General features: G+C 40.8%; 1 protein-coding gene across 2 annotated transcripts in view; it reads left to right on the forward strand.

Annotated features, from left to right (window-relative positions):
* Positions 1-14,549, forward strand: part of LOC102051967 (ethanolaminephosphotransferase 1-like) — a 57,757-nt gene that overhangs the window by 28,092 nt on the left and 15,116 nt on the right. For both annotated transcript variants that reach the window (XR_008731276.1, XM_055704328.1), the window contains exons 5-6: positions 569-837; positions 8,923-9,031. Coding sequence is in view for 1 of the 2 variants with exons in the window: in XM_055704328.1 (XP_055560303.1) it covers positions 569-837; positions 8,923-9,031 (378 nt within the window). In the remaining variant the exon portion in view is untranslated. The remainder of the gene's footprint in view (positions 1-568; positions 838-8,922; positions 9,032-14,549) is intronic.

A 14,549-nucleotide genomic window follows, 5' to 3' on the forward strand; every position in this document is an offset into this window, starting at 1 on the left:
GACACGCTCCAGCCCCTCAGTGTCCCCCTCGCAGTGAGGGGCCCAAACCTGAACACAGTGTTCGAGGTGCGGCCTCACCAGTGCCCAGTGCAGGGGGACGGTCACTGCCCCAGTCCTGCTGCCCACACTGTTTCAAAAAATGCCGTAGTGAATCTACCCCACAAGGGGTCTGAAGTCTCAGGGGGTCCACAACACCAAGGGACAGGTGAGAAGCCCTATGGATGCTTCTCAGCACTTTCATTGAGAAACTGATTGCAGGGACTGACATAAAAGTGTTGAAAGACCGCTGGGGACAAGTAATTCTGAATGTCTTTTCTAAAGCTTATAAGGAAGGTGGCATTTGCTTGAAGAGTTGAGGTAAGGACAGAAAAGTGACTTGATAACTGAGGCAAATGTTTTACGAGCAATCCTAACGTGTTGGTATTGAAGGGACTGTTGTGCTTCAGTTTGTTGTCGTTGGTGTATTTTTGCTGTGTTATATATGGCAGTTGTGAAGTGTATGTGAAGAAAGTTACGCCTTTTGTTGTGCTCTAATTCTTTGTTTCTTTTCTTCTCTCAATCTTTATAGACTCTATAGATGGGAAACATGCTCGAAGGACTCAGTCCAGTACTCCTCTAGGAGAATTATTTGACCATGGGCTGGATAGCTGGGCTACCTCCATTTTTGTGCTTTCTTTTTTTTCTGTCTGTTCCCGTGACAATGGGAAGACTGGAGTTTCTGTATATACAATGTATATATATTTAAGCATTGTCTTGTTTAACTTTATGTGTTCACACTGGGAGAAATATAACACAGGAGTTCTTTTTCTTCCTTGGGGATATGATATAAGCCAAGTGGTAAGTATTTATCATTTCTGTTTTGGTTTTATTTTTTTTTAAACTATGTTAGTGTTTTCAATAATATTACAAAAATAGAAGAATAGAGCTCAAGGCAAATATGTTTGGCCAAGACTTTGAATGTGAAATAGCATAACCTGAAAAGTAATTCAGAAATATTTCCTGCATTTGCAAAGAAGGGATGCTCTCAAGCAAATTGTCAGCATCAGAGATTCATTGCCTTGCAGGAAAAAGAAAGGCTTGCAGCAAGCCTAGCTGTCAGACAGTGCCGATGAGAATGTCATTTAACTGTATTTGATTTGTGGTATTAACACAAATTATTATGCTATCTGAAGCCATAAACAATTTTCCCACCAACACTAGGTTCTAAGGCATGATGTGAATTAGTCCAAGGAGTATTTATTAACAGTAATTGCACAGTTATACAATACTAGACCTTCTCAGTTCTACTGCCTCTTATATCAAATGTGGTAATGAAAATAGCAATGTACCTATACAGGGAGCATTATCTGTTGTCAGGTGATTTTTACCCTTGGAAAAAAGTTGAAGTCACACCAGCAGAGGTTTCCTCTCTGGGAATGATGTTCAGTACATGTCAATATTGTATCAGCCCACAGCCGGACCCCAGCTGAATTCTTGACTGGCTTATAGCCCTACCTTGAGGTGGACCTCTTCAGAAACATGCCTGGGGCACCATGGTGCCTTCAGCAGACAAATAAGTAACAGCAGTAACAAGCTGAGTGCACTGCCAAGGGCCCAGTGCTGGGATTTCTGGGCTGGCTTATCTGTTTCTTACGATAGTCAGGCTCTTGCAGCCTGAGGAGCACAGTCCCAGTCTTCTGAGCTTCCTGTCACAGGCATGAGATAGAAGGTACAGCCAAATATACATAATTGAAAAGAAGTTTGACAAATATTCAAATATGTGTTTTAATGGAAATACAGTATTTGAATTAATGGCTGCAGATGTATTGCTGTAAACATAATCAGAATTCAGTGGTTTGAGAACAACTCGGAGATGGTGGTCCAGCTGTGGTGCATCTGTTTCATCCCCTAGAAAATGGGTTCTGGGAGAAGAAGTTGGCTCAGGACTAAGACATTAGGCAGCCAGCTGGTCTGCAAGTTTCAGCCATGTATAAGTAAGGCTTCTTAGTGAAGTTCTTCCAGCAGGACAGGAACAGCTATGTTCAAGTCAATTTCACTTGTTGCTCAGATGATCACCATAGGTATACATGCAACTGGTTAGAAGGCTCTTTTGGATTGCTGCAGCATCTGAACTGTATTAGTGGTTAAATATGGCAGTGGGTAACAAGTAATAGAGCAGTGCTGTTAACTCTGTCAGTGCCTTTTAGTGACCCATGCCTCTGTCACTGCTTTCCCATCTGGGAAATAATAGTAATAAAATTTCCCTGCCTGACAGATTTGTGGTGAGGATGAATTTCAGTGAAGTTTGTAAACTGCTTTGATTAACTTGGATGCAAGGTGCTAACAAGTGCTATTTCCTGTTCCCCCCTGGTGCTGAACTGCTGTCCTGCATGCTTGCTTTCTAGTAACTTCTGTGATGATTTGCCTATAGTCAAAATGATGAGCATGTAAATGTAAGGATTTTTTGATGCTGCATAGCACAATCATCCACAGTGGTGGAAGACTGTACTACCGAAATACCTGTGTGTCAGTTTTCCCATCTGTAACAATTGGCTGTAGTTGTGATTGCCTGTGAACAGACAAGACGGGATTTGTAGATCAACATAGTATTTTTTCCATTAGTCCAAACTACATTTCATGCACACCAGAAAATACATAATGTATTTTTCCCAGCTGTACTAACTAGTCTAGTAAAAGATCTTAATTCCCCTACAAAAATTGCCTTGCCTTTCGTTTTGTAAACCCATTCAGCAAATCTTGTTTGATGTGTGCACTATTAAAGGTAGCTCTCCCGCTGCTTGGAGGAGAGGATACTGAGGATGTAGGCAGGTGTCTGATGATGGATAAGAAAGGTAATGTTCCCCTTGCTGTTTTTTCCGCCCCCGCTTCTCTGCTAGATATTCCCACATTCAGAGGCAGAGAGGGCAGAAGCGCTTACAGGCTGCTTTCAGACTGATTCCCAGCATTTAGTTCGCTGTTTCCTCCATGGCATTCCTAGCTGGATTGCTGCATGAATGCGCCTTTCTGCTGTCTTCACTAATTTCACTGACAACATGATGCTCTTGCATTGGCATGTCAGACATTCAGGTGGTCTAGTCCCCTGCTTCTGCTTTTAAATTTGATGGTAGCCAGGAACTTTGGACTTGGTTATCACCACAAAGCTCAGGAAATACAGTAATTAGGATAAGTGTGCAAATAGATAACTGTTGACCTTGATGAAAGCTTAGTTGACATGTGGCTCCCAGGACACTGCTGCTGAGTCAGCTCCGCTACAGCCATAAACACAGACAGCCCGCTCACTGGCTCTGTGTTAGCTGCGGTATAAGAAGAGCTGCTGTTCCTCATGAAAAAAATACCTCATTATAAATAGAGAAATTTGTGGGGCTTATGCAGATCACATTTTTCTATGACTTGATGACTCGTCAGAATCGGTAACCTAATTACGCTAGCTGGGCTGTAATTGGCACTCCAATTAGCTTTGATTACAGCAGGCGGCCATTCATAGGAAGCTGTGGTTTGTAAACTTGAAAAATGGCTGTAATGTGCCTGAGAGATGCTTGGTCAGAGGGCTGCTGTGTTTGTAGATCCAGAATCAAGGAGGCGGCGTCTGCAGCAGTAAAAACTCTTCCCTCTCCCTTCGGCGCAAGGAGCCATCTTGTGCTGACTCCTCTGCGGGTGGAAAGGGAGAGGAGCCTGTTCACGCCACAACATCTAGACAATTTTCATATACTTTTGAGTAAGCATACCTATTAGAAATCCCAAAATCACAGGCTGAAGAGAAGGCTAAAAAAGAAATCTTTGCAATGTTCTGTGAGAAATTCTCTTGGTTACGTCTTGTGAAAATAATCGCTTTTATTTTTGTCACAAGCCCAACCAAAGAAACCTAATATCTGCAAATTAAGTTTCTTGGAGAAAAAAAGACAGAGCTTTCCTGAGAAATTAAAATGTCAGGCTGCTGCCATATGTTAATTTTCACAGACATCTTGGTTTGTTTTTTTTTTTTAAAAATCTATTTTCTTCCTGAAAAATTTAATATTCCCCTAACAAAATGCTCCCATAATCCTGCTGTTGCTTTTCATAAGCCACTACAGTTGAGTTCATAGTATGGGAACAAAATGTTCATTTTTCCTTAATACGGTGTAGTGATACCTCTGCTTACATCACTGCTGCCTTAAGCATAACAGGGAGATACCCTTTATATTCTTAAATAAAAGTTTAAAAGTGAAAAGATGAGCTGCTGGAGTGACCCAGCCGATTCCAGGCTCCTTCCTCTCACTCCCCAGCCAAGAGGGCAAGCTTGAAAAAAGCACAAAAGCTCAGGCAGCAAATGTGAAGGTCAGCAGGCAGTTCTCTGCCCCTGCCCTTGCCCTTGTAGAGAGAGGATAACCATAAATCCTATATACAGTCATGCCTGAAGGCCAGGATGCTTGGACTGCAAGCCCCAGGTTTTTGGTTTGAGATACTTTCCCAGCTGCTTCTGCCCAATGGCTTTGGACAGTCCCACCTAGACTCCCAGGGAGAACACTCTGCCTGCCTCAAAACTCTGAATAAATGAACTATATGTTGCAGGTAACAACTGAAATGTTGTAGAACTTACTTTTCTCCTTCCTTTCAGTCAAAACAGGGTAAGGTTTTTTTGGATGCTATATACCAGGTTTTCTTTTGACAAGCAGTTTACAAAATTTATGCTGAAATATGTTTCATATGGCCTTTTCCCGGGAATTGCTGTGGCACCCAGTGTTTCAAGAGCTGGCAGAGAAATCCTGAGCAATGCAAATGCACAGCACATCTTTAAAAACCTTCTATTTCTTCTGAGGGGCAAAAAAAAAGTCTCTGTTAAAGAGAAAAATGAGGATGCAAAGGTGTCATTCTTTGGTCGTGTTATCAGGATCCAGAATATTTTTTTATTTTAGTTAAAGACACTCACTTTGAGAGTTTTTTAATTTGAAGTGTCTGTGGAAAGCATAGCCTTTTTTGTGAAGAGGTAATATCGATTATTATTTAGTTCCAAAGGTAGGAGTGCACTGGAACTGGTTGAAGTAAAAGAACTGGTGGCCATGTGGAAGCAGTGCTGGCCAGGCTATGGTGTCTGCTCCAGCTGCCTCCTGGCACAGCTGGAAACCAAACTCGCTACTCAGTTATCTGAGGGAACCCCCATAGTGTTTCCATGGGAAATTTAAGTGGAAGAACTTGTGAGGCACAGGCCCGCTCTGCAGCAGATTCCTTCGTTCTTAACCAGCTGGCTATGATTCTCCTCAAACCTTTCTTGGTTAATTAATCTTCCACATGCCTTTAGCTGTTTACTTATCACATACTGCATATCTAAATGCAAAATGACCTTTTTAAGATACATAAAAACCTATCTTTATAGGCTAAATTTTCCAGCTTTATTTATTGAAAGACAAAATACTGAAAAAAAAATTAGAAAGGAAAAAGTATACATTACACTATAGCTAACTCCTATTGAAACTCACTTATCGAAAATCATTAGTTCTTACTTTTTTAGGCAAGTGTCAAGTATATTTTTAGAGGCAAAAAACAACATTGTATTTAAAATTAGTTTGTTCTCTAGACGTTAATTTTGAGTACTGTGTTAATGGAAGATATTTCAACACATAAGCAATCAATGCCATTGGAAAATGCTAGTGAAATTGAATATTACACTGAAATTAACATCATTTTTTGTGGAATCAAATAATTTAAAAGCGTAGACATAATAATAATAATTTTAAAAAAGATAAGAAAATGTTTGATTTTTTTTTCCTGTGTAGTACATCACACAGCATACTCAGTGTGCCTGTGTATAAAACAGAAATGGTGGATCATTAGGGAGAGAAACAATGTGTGTATGCACACACACAATCTAGAATATTTTGGTCACAAATCTTACACCTGAAGTAACTGGAAAACATGAAAGAGATGGTGATTTTAAAAAAAATCAGATATTTTAGAGAATAGTTAAAATGCTAGAAGCTAGAAAATTTTGAGGTGTTATACTGCTTTTTAGCAGTTAGGGAATATACTGCTAGAATATTGCCAATGCCATATTAAAGATGTACACTGATTTTACAGAGGGACAAAGGTGACTATGTCGCTGTGATTTACTAAATTGTGACAAGATAGGGAGCCACTGCTCAAAAGCCAACTGTCCTGCTGTTCAGCTGTATCAAAGGGCCTACAAATTACCACCATGTATTTCCAGGTTTTTGACTGCATAAGTACTCCTCCTCCTCATAGGTAAGGCCTTGGCAAGTGAAAAATTTTCCTTGTCAGATGCTGCAGTGAATTGGAATCCAAGATTGTACACATCTGATGCTAACTTGCTATATAGTCCTTATTTCTGTTACTTGATTTGGACTTCTCATTTTACAAAAGGTTGCAAATATATTTCCTTGCTAAAGACTACATTTATATCTGAAAAGTACTAAAGCTGTTTGATGCCAGAGAGATGAGTAAAAAGCCTGGCCATCTTGTCTTAAGTAGAATCATTCAGTTGCACTTAAGAACACCGCTTTACATTTTAATTTTATTTTTTTACCAGCAGTGATTTTAAAAACAGTTTATACAGCTGATTAACATACTTATGTTTTGTCTAATAATCCTGACAATCTTCAGTTGTCACACTATAGCTTAGATCAAAGGATGGAGACATTTTCTCATTCTTCCAGCTTTCTAAAGGAGGTCTTTGAGACTGCCTCAGTGAAGTCAAAATTACGAGTCCTTAAAAAACAACACCACAAATTTGAAGCCAAAGAATGTTTTTTCATACACTACATCTGTTCAGTAAGAGGCAGTCTCAACCTGTGAGGGCTGCGTCACCGAATCCCAGGGCAGGGGATTCCCCTGAGAGTCTGTTGCGCAAACACTCCTGTTCCTAGAGGTGTGCTGACATCTGACAGTGATACTTATGACGGTACTGCCAAAAGTACTAACTAATAACAGATAATACTGCAGTTCCTCCTTTATCACTTGCCAAGAAAGTCAGTTCAGAATGCAACGTGTGAGGGTAAATTCAGGCTCCATGAAAGCCAGTTGGAGTTTTGCCATCAACTTTGACGGGGCCAGGATTCCACCCGTCATGTCTTATGGATAACATAATGCAGTTTCTTCAGAAGGCCAAATGTTAGGTCTGTTGCAGTTGCTTGCAGAACCCTTTGTACATGTCCTTCCTTTAGACCAAAACTTGACTCACTGTCTTCGATGGCCCAAGATGTAACTCTCATACTAGCATCTGCCCTTCTCCATTGCAGATCTGTTGTGCTGCTTGTTCTTGCAGAGGCAATTCAAACATCCAATTCTGCAATGATGCATTCAAGCAAAATTCTTAAAGAGCAACATACCAACAGGGCAAGAATCTTGAATTTAGATACAGAGAAGTCAGTGTAGTCAAATGTAGTGATATTTACGAGTAATAGGGAGTTTAAGTGACATCGGTGCTCTGCTACTAATCTGTGATCTTAAACAGGCTGTTATCCAAAAAAGAGATTTTCAGTGTTCCTTTAAAAGGAAGTAATTAATTTAATAGAAGACTGGAAATGTGTTTATTGATGTTAAAAATGAAGAAACCCCATAACATAGTGAAAAACAAGTATTTAAAAAAACTAACCAAAAAAATGGTAAAATCTGTTGTGCAGGTAAAGCTGTCAAATATTTATCATCCCAGAGTCAGAAGCTGTATTGAATGGAAAATATAAAGGTTACTGAATGTTACGTAGGAATAAATAGATGACTATGCAGTCTTCTAAATGGCATTATAATTAACATAGTTGTTTTCATTTAGAGATAAAGCGTTCACAATTCATTCTTAATCCAAATCTAGAGGAGTTCAGGAGATTGAGATATGTAGCATGAAGCTTACAGTCCCTTATGAGTCCTATAGCAAAGCTAAACATCTGAGAACAAAACAGCCTAGAGAAAGAGCAGGGCAGCAGTCCTGCTCGCTGGGCGTCAGCAGCAGAAGGGGCTGCAGGGGTGGGTGGCCTAGGCTGAGCCAGGAAACAAGTTTCAGGAGGGAGAGGGGTCCCTTGAGGAGGTGGGATCAAAGGCACAAGGGCTTGGGAACCACTGAGCCACATTCAGTACTGCATTTGCATGTTAAACACCTAAAATGAATAATGAATTCGTGCCATAAATTGGAGGTGGTGCTGCTACAGGTAGTACAATGGGTGTGAAAGGTATTGCTCTAGGAGCTGTAGGGTATTGACTGCAATAAGATTTCTGACCTCAGCTGGGTCACAAAATTAATCCTGAAGAGACAGTAAACACTACATTTACATCTCTGATGAAGCTGGTGGCACTTCAGCAAGTGACTCATGAGTCTTCTGTATGAGTCCTTTCACTCTTAATGTTTCTTTTTGTGTCCTGTAACAATGTTATCTGTGAAACGAATTAAAAATCAGGGAAGACTTCAGCTCCCTCCCCTTCTTTTTATTTCTTCACATTCAATTTAACTTTATTTAAACTTTTTTATTATTTCAGGTGAGCTTAGATTGCCTCCCCCCCCCCCCCCCAACCAGTTATTCTTATATGATCAGTTCAGGGGACTGAGCTGCAAAATAACCACATTGCTAATTCTGAAGTCTGTATGCAAACACAAGAGCGTGCATATGCACTGGGGAGACCTGCATTAAGAAGGGATTTAGAAATTATGTGTTTTGAAAAGGTAAGTCAGTGATACTGACCACATGCAAGCAGATGCACACATTAGTAGGGAAGTTGCTTTCTTACTGTATTTCATATGTTTTAAATAATTTTGTTGGTGACCCTGGAAGCTGCTTCACTGCTTAGAAGTAGTTGTTTTGGGATGGCAGCATCAGGTCCTGTAAAGTGGAGACAGAAGTAAAACGACAGATTTTATTTACTCTTGTGTTTGTATTCAGATGATAAACAAAATTTGGTGCCTTTAGAAGTAAAGGATTGAAAATATGTTATCCTTTTCTATAGGTATTAATAGCAGCATATCTGCTGACTGGTGGTGTTGGTGTGGAAGTCTGGCAGAAACCTCTCCTGTTTGGTTATTACATTACAGACGCATTAGTAATCTTGCTTATAGGTAAGTGTCCAGATCCATGCAAAACTACAATGCTTTTTAATTATTTTGATTAGATATTTCTTCTTTTTCCTTCATATGTTTTTCCTTTTTCTAAGTGTTGGCTAGTCCGAACCCCATGTAAATAGAGCTGATTAAAAGGGCTAATACTGGAAAACTTTTTAAAAGTAGATCATTTTGGAGACATTTTTCCTCACTGGATTGCTGTTGCCCACAAATAATACAGAAAACGTTTTTTACCTGCACATGCAGTTCAGTGCAGTGCGCTGGCTGGCTGGCTCTCAAAGACTCAGGAACTCCTCATATCACTCAGATTTAACTTTATATAAGTTTAATGTTTTGGCCTGCAGCACACTATGCTCCAAAACATTACGGACAGAAGGAATAAAGGCATTATTTAAATAATCTTAGGAGGCACAACTGTAAATATGAAAAAAAGCCAGGTGGTTTCTAAGCTCTTTTTTTAGAAATTTAGTACTACTTTCTGAACAGAAGTCATGCATTTTTCATATACAGCAGTGGCTTATTTGCTCATTATTTGATACTGTGAGTGTAGTTTGAAGTAAGCATAGAACATTTTTCAACTGCTATAGCTAGACTGAGAACAAGAGTAGTTACATTTTAATGAATTAAAAACATGGTAGACTTAGCTAAAAATGTGCGTATGCAAAATGGCTTTGATGTATTGCTTGGAAGGTGAAGAAATTAGCATATAGGGATTTTTATATGACTGTGCAAGCGATGAGAAGAGGGCGCTAAAAAAACCCTGTTTGACACAGACAGTCTAGACTTAAATCCCAAGAAACACCCTCAGTCCTTGAGCCAAATAGACGACTTGGATATAGGTGCATACCCAACACCGACTCTACCCAGGACTTATCTGCGCATTTTGGGGTGGACTTTTGAATCCACTGCATTGACTTGTGCTTTCACCACCTTTTCCCACGCTAATGTCTCCAGCAGATACAACCTCCAGCCTCAGCAGTGCTTCCAAGAATCCTCAGATTGGAAAGGACCCTGCATTCAGGCTGTGCCTTCAGGGACATGGTTTTGACAGTGCTTTGGGCTTTAGCCAGAGTGTACAACTGACCATGTGCGACCAAGATTGTACAGTCTTCTTCTATTTTAGACACTCTGATAAAAGGAAAGAAAGGAAGGGGAAAAAAACCCTAATGGTCGCCTTTTCAGTAGTCAACTAATTATTCAGCTTGACAGAGGTGTAGAATAACACACCCTCTGGGGGCTGGCAGGGTGCTGAGGGGTAGGGAGTGATTTGTGCTCTCAGAGGAGCACCACAGGTCCAGGAGTGATGGATGCTGGCTCGCACAGAAGCGGCAGGTCAGGCCTGTGTTGGCATTACGTGCTAGCATGGGCTAGTCCATTGAACACGCTTGTTCTGTGCTATGTGCATTGCTGCTTTTGTTCCTGTCACCGAGGCACATGACAGCCTGTTCAGTGAGTAGTACACTGATGGCTTCTCTTGTGCTTGGGAAGCCATGGATGAAGGTTTAATTCAAACTGTTCAACATGTTAGGAAGGTTTGTGGTAGGGAAGCATGTCAACGTCATCAAATCTGCAGAAGCGAGCATCCTTTTTCATACTCCACTAAAAGCAGCTGCAAAAGAAGGTTTGATGCACTACTGCATTAGCATTAGAAAGAGTTACTGCTTCTGTCTCACATAGTGTGCTTGCATGAATGGCTCCATGAGCAGAGAACTGAGTATTTCTTCCATCATTGTCTCAAGCAGAGCAGATGTAAGAGCCAAAAGATTTATTTAAAAATACTGTCTCTCACACGCTATCCACAAGGCCATTAACAGGGCAACTTTTGCAGCTTAATTATAGTTAAATATGGGCAAGAGATTATCTTGGTTGACTCTATATTACAAAAGTGTCACAGTGCTTAGTAAATCTCTTAAAAACAGGTGCTAAATTTAAGTATTAAAAAAGTAGAATCCTTCCACTGAGGATCATGCTGATCCATAAAGCACTGCCGTTTCACCACAGGTTTGAACCTCAGCTCAGCAATAGTGATGAAGGTGGTTATCGCTGGATAACCTATGTGTGGTGAATATCAATATAGAGAGTTTTTAGAAGCTTGTAGTAAATTGCAGGATGCCACTGTGATTGCAGAAAAAGTATCAGTCTAACCCACACCAAGGGCTGTGCAGCGGGGAAGATTAAATCATTCTCTCCCTTAGAGAGGATGCAGCGTGTCCTGCTCAGTCAGATCCATTTGTATCAGAGAGCCCACGCTCCGGCGTGCTCAGAGATATATATAAAACTAGGCACATAACTTTTGTGGCTAGTTAAAAAGCAAAGTGATGTAGTGGGCCTCTGTTGTTTTTTTATGAGTTAGTTTCCCAGGACCCTGAGAGGAGCCATTAAACCATAACTGGCTGTCCTTAACCATCTGATGGCATTTAGTAGTCACTAGTGGTCCTTCTAACAATGAACCTGTAGCTGCTCCATCAATACTTGGCATTCATTCTGTGGTTTTACTGTTCTGTACACAACAGGAGTTCAGCTGCTGAGCCGCCACTTCTCCAAGAACAGCTGGGCTTTAGCTAGTACCTTATGTAGTGGGAAGAAGTCCAAATGATATGCACAAGAGTGGAGTTTTTCAGATGTTTTTCCTGGAGTTTCGGGGGGGGGGGGGGGGGGGGCAAGAAAAAGAACAGCCCACGTATAACCTAAAGATGAACTCTGCAAAAGCACCTCCTTGGAGGAAGCTGTGGTATTGCCAGGTGACACTCACTTGCTGAAAATAATGGGATTTTTATCAGGTGCCAGAACACACAAAGATATACATAAAAGTGCAGCAATACCAGTGTTTAGATTAGATGTCTGAGGAAAGCCTCCCAAAAGAGAGCTTTACGTATGTCCCTGGGAACTGTCTAGCACACTGTGAACACCTGTGGGAAGGTCAAACTTTGGGCTGCTGAACAGTGACCTCAGAGGACTCCCTTGTGAAGCAGAGAAACTTCTGCATAGTATTTTATGGGAATTTTTCAGCTACCCAGTGAACAAAACCCCATAATTTTCACAGGCAGTGAATGCAATTCCATCCTGCAGCTCTAAAACACACACCTAGCTGGACACCAAACAGACGAAGGCGGCCATTCTCCTGTTTCCAGATTGTGTTGTCCTGGCTGCTAGACAGAAATGCCTTTTCTCTCCTAGCAGGATAGCAGCCAGACCTTTCCAAAGGTATGTGCCTGTGTGCGCAGCTGGAACTAATCACTTCTGCTCTCAGCCAGGCTCCTGCGGATGGCACTCCCAAAGCTCTCTTGGGATTTAACCTCAATTGTCCCATAGTGTTACCTGCCTAACTAGAGTCCCTTCAAAGGGCAGCACTGGGGTGAGAGCTCTCATTTATTTTCGCCCCTCCAGGGTATCCCAAATGCCTAGCATTCCCTGTCACTCTGCTGTCAGGTTGAGAGCAATATAAAATATTTACAGTACACATTTTAAAACAGTCAATTCCCCGCATAAAGTCTAGTACCACAAATGATGCTATAGACTTCATAAGATTTTGACTGACAGGTAAACATCAGTAGTTCAGGGATCAGCATTACTAATTGATGATGGGTTTTGTCTCACATTGCAATCAGATGACCTGTAATAGGTGCATGTTCTGAATGAAGCATTTCCCATTCTTGGGACGTTCATACTTGCTCTCTAAGATAGATTTTATTGTGTCTAATAATATTTGAGTTTGGTCTGCAATCCTGTCCTCACTGGAGACATTTATATGTCTTTTCTCCTCTACCTGACTGTTCATTTCCTTGAAACTCACTGGAAATTTATTTCAGTCTACTAAATTTGTCCAGAGAGCTCAGAAGTTACGGTGGGATGCACACAAACAATTAAAGTGTTATCACATTAGCTTCATCCCTTAGGAAGCCAGGTTGGAAACACGACTCCTGGATGCACAGGAAGATTCCTGCTCCTCCTCGGTATTAATTGCAACCACAAGAATAAGCTTTGTGGTTAAAGGACCACCAGACCATAGAGTGGATATGTTGTACTGCATCAGTGTGTGTCACTTGGGGCAGACACTTCCGTAATCAAGACATGGTGGCACATTTGAGTCCAGTCGATCTGGTCAACAGTGCCCAGATCTGGCTACTGAAGGCTGTGGCAAAGCTGAGACAAATTTTCAAAGTACAAGTTTGAACTTGAAATGTGAATGGAGTAATAACATCTGTCAGAGATCTGAATCTTGAACTTTCTTTTAGAGATGGGGCCAAAGCATTCAGAATTTTTTCCTGTGATGTGTATTGGATTGAGTTCTACGCTGACTTTTGCAGAGTGTGTTCCTTGAGGTTCACTCCTTCTCTGAGCTACTTAAGTATATAAAATGAAGAGTAAATAAATAAATAAATGAAAACATAGTAGCAACAAAAAACTAATGATGAGCTAAGCCACAACATTTGAAACATGTCAAGTATTTGAATCCTGTCATAGTGGGAAAGCACAGTTGTCTGTCTAAAAAACAGCGCCTTGTCCTTGCAGTGTGTCCTGTGTGTCAAAGGAAGACACAGAAGTCCTTGCAGTGGTTAATTATACAGCAGCCTGCTCTTTTTTTCAGTGTCAGAAAATGTTTAGGAGGGCATGGTCAAATCATAAATTCTTTCTGCCTCATAGGGGTAAGTCATTCTGTAGTGATTTCCTATAGTTCCCATTGCAAAGTGGCTGATGGTTCTGCCTTACTGATGGATAGTTGAATGATTAAACGTTATGTGATAGGTTTTCAAAACGTTATCACTCCAACAGGCTTTGACTAGCCTTGTTTTGAAAAGTCTGGTTAACATGAGTTGGCTTCTATGTTATATGTCTGTCACCAATTTAACATTTATTAAAGCATTGTTGAGACAGATTGTATGAGACTTCATTGAAGTAAAGGGTGTGAAATGCTCACCTGTCACCCAAGATATATATAAAAAGCAGCTGAGTTCATGTTTGGAGTAACTCATCCGAACCAGTCAGAACAATAACCCAGAAAACTGGAGCGCTGAAGGCCGGAGGCAGAGCAGCGTCACGGGATGCTGATTACAAGTGGGAATGGGTTTGGTGCTGTTAGCTGCAACGAGTCGTCTCACGGGTGGTGGGAGCCCCAACAAAAAGTCAAACAAAGGAGCTCACCTGGCAGAGGCTTTCTGCAAGTCAGTCTGGACTTTACAAGTGAAGGCTCTGTTTCCCTGGTCCTTGATTCTTCCTGTGCCCAGAAAAAGAGAATGATGTGTACGTGCTGTGTGAACAGGAACACGTAAAAGAAACATCTATATCCATAAACTAATTTCTCAGGCTGTGCTAAATCCCTCCAAATGCTAATTGTTAGCTTACAGCTCAGTTCAAGAGAGATAAATGTGGTGTGTATTTCCTTAGACACTGAAAATAAGCTATGAAATCAACAGGCATGATAAATGCATCCCTTTACAATCTTTATACTCAAGAAGTATCTTAGATGCTAAATGTCCAAAACATATATCAACTTTGTGCATGAATACAGTGCTCA

This window comes from Falco cherrug, chromosome 3, assembly GCF_023634085.1.
Source record: "Falco cherrug isolate bFalChe1 chromosome 3, bFalChe1.pri, whole genome shotgun sequence".
In the NCBI taxonomy this organism is placed as follows: domain Eukaryota; kingdom Metazoa; phylum Chordata; class Aves; order Falconiformes; family Falconidae; genus Falco; species Falco cherrug.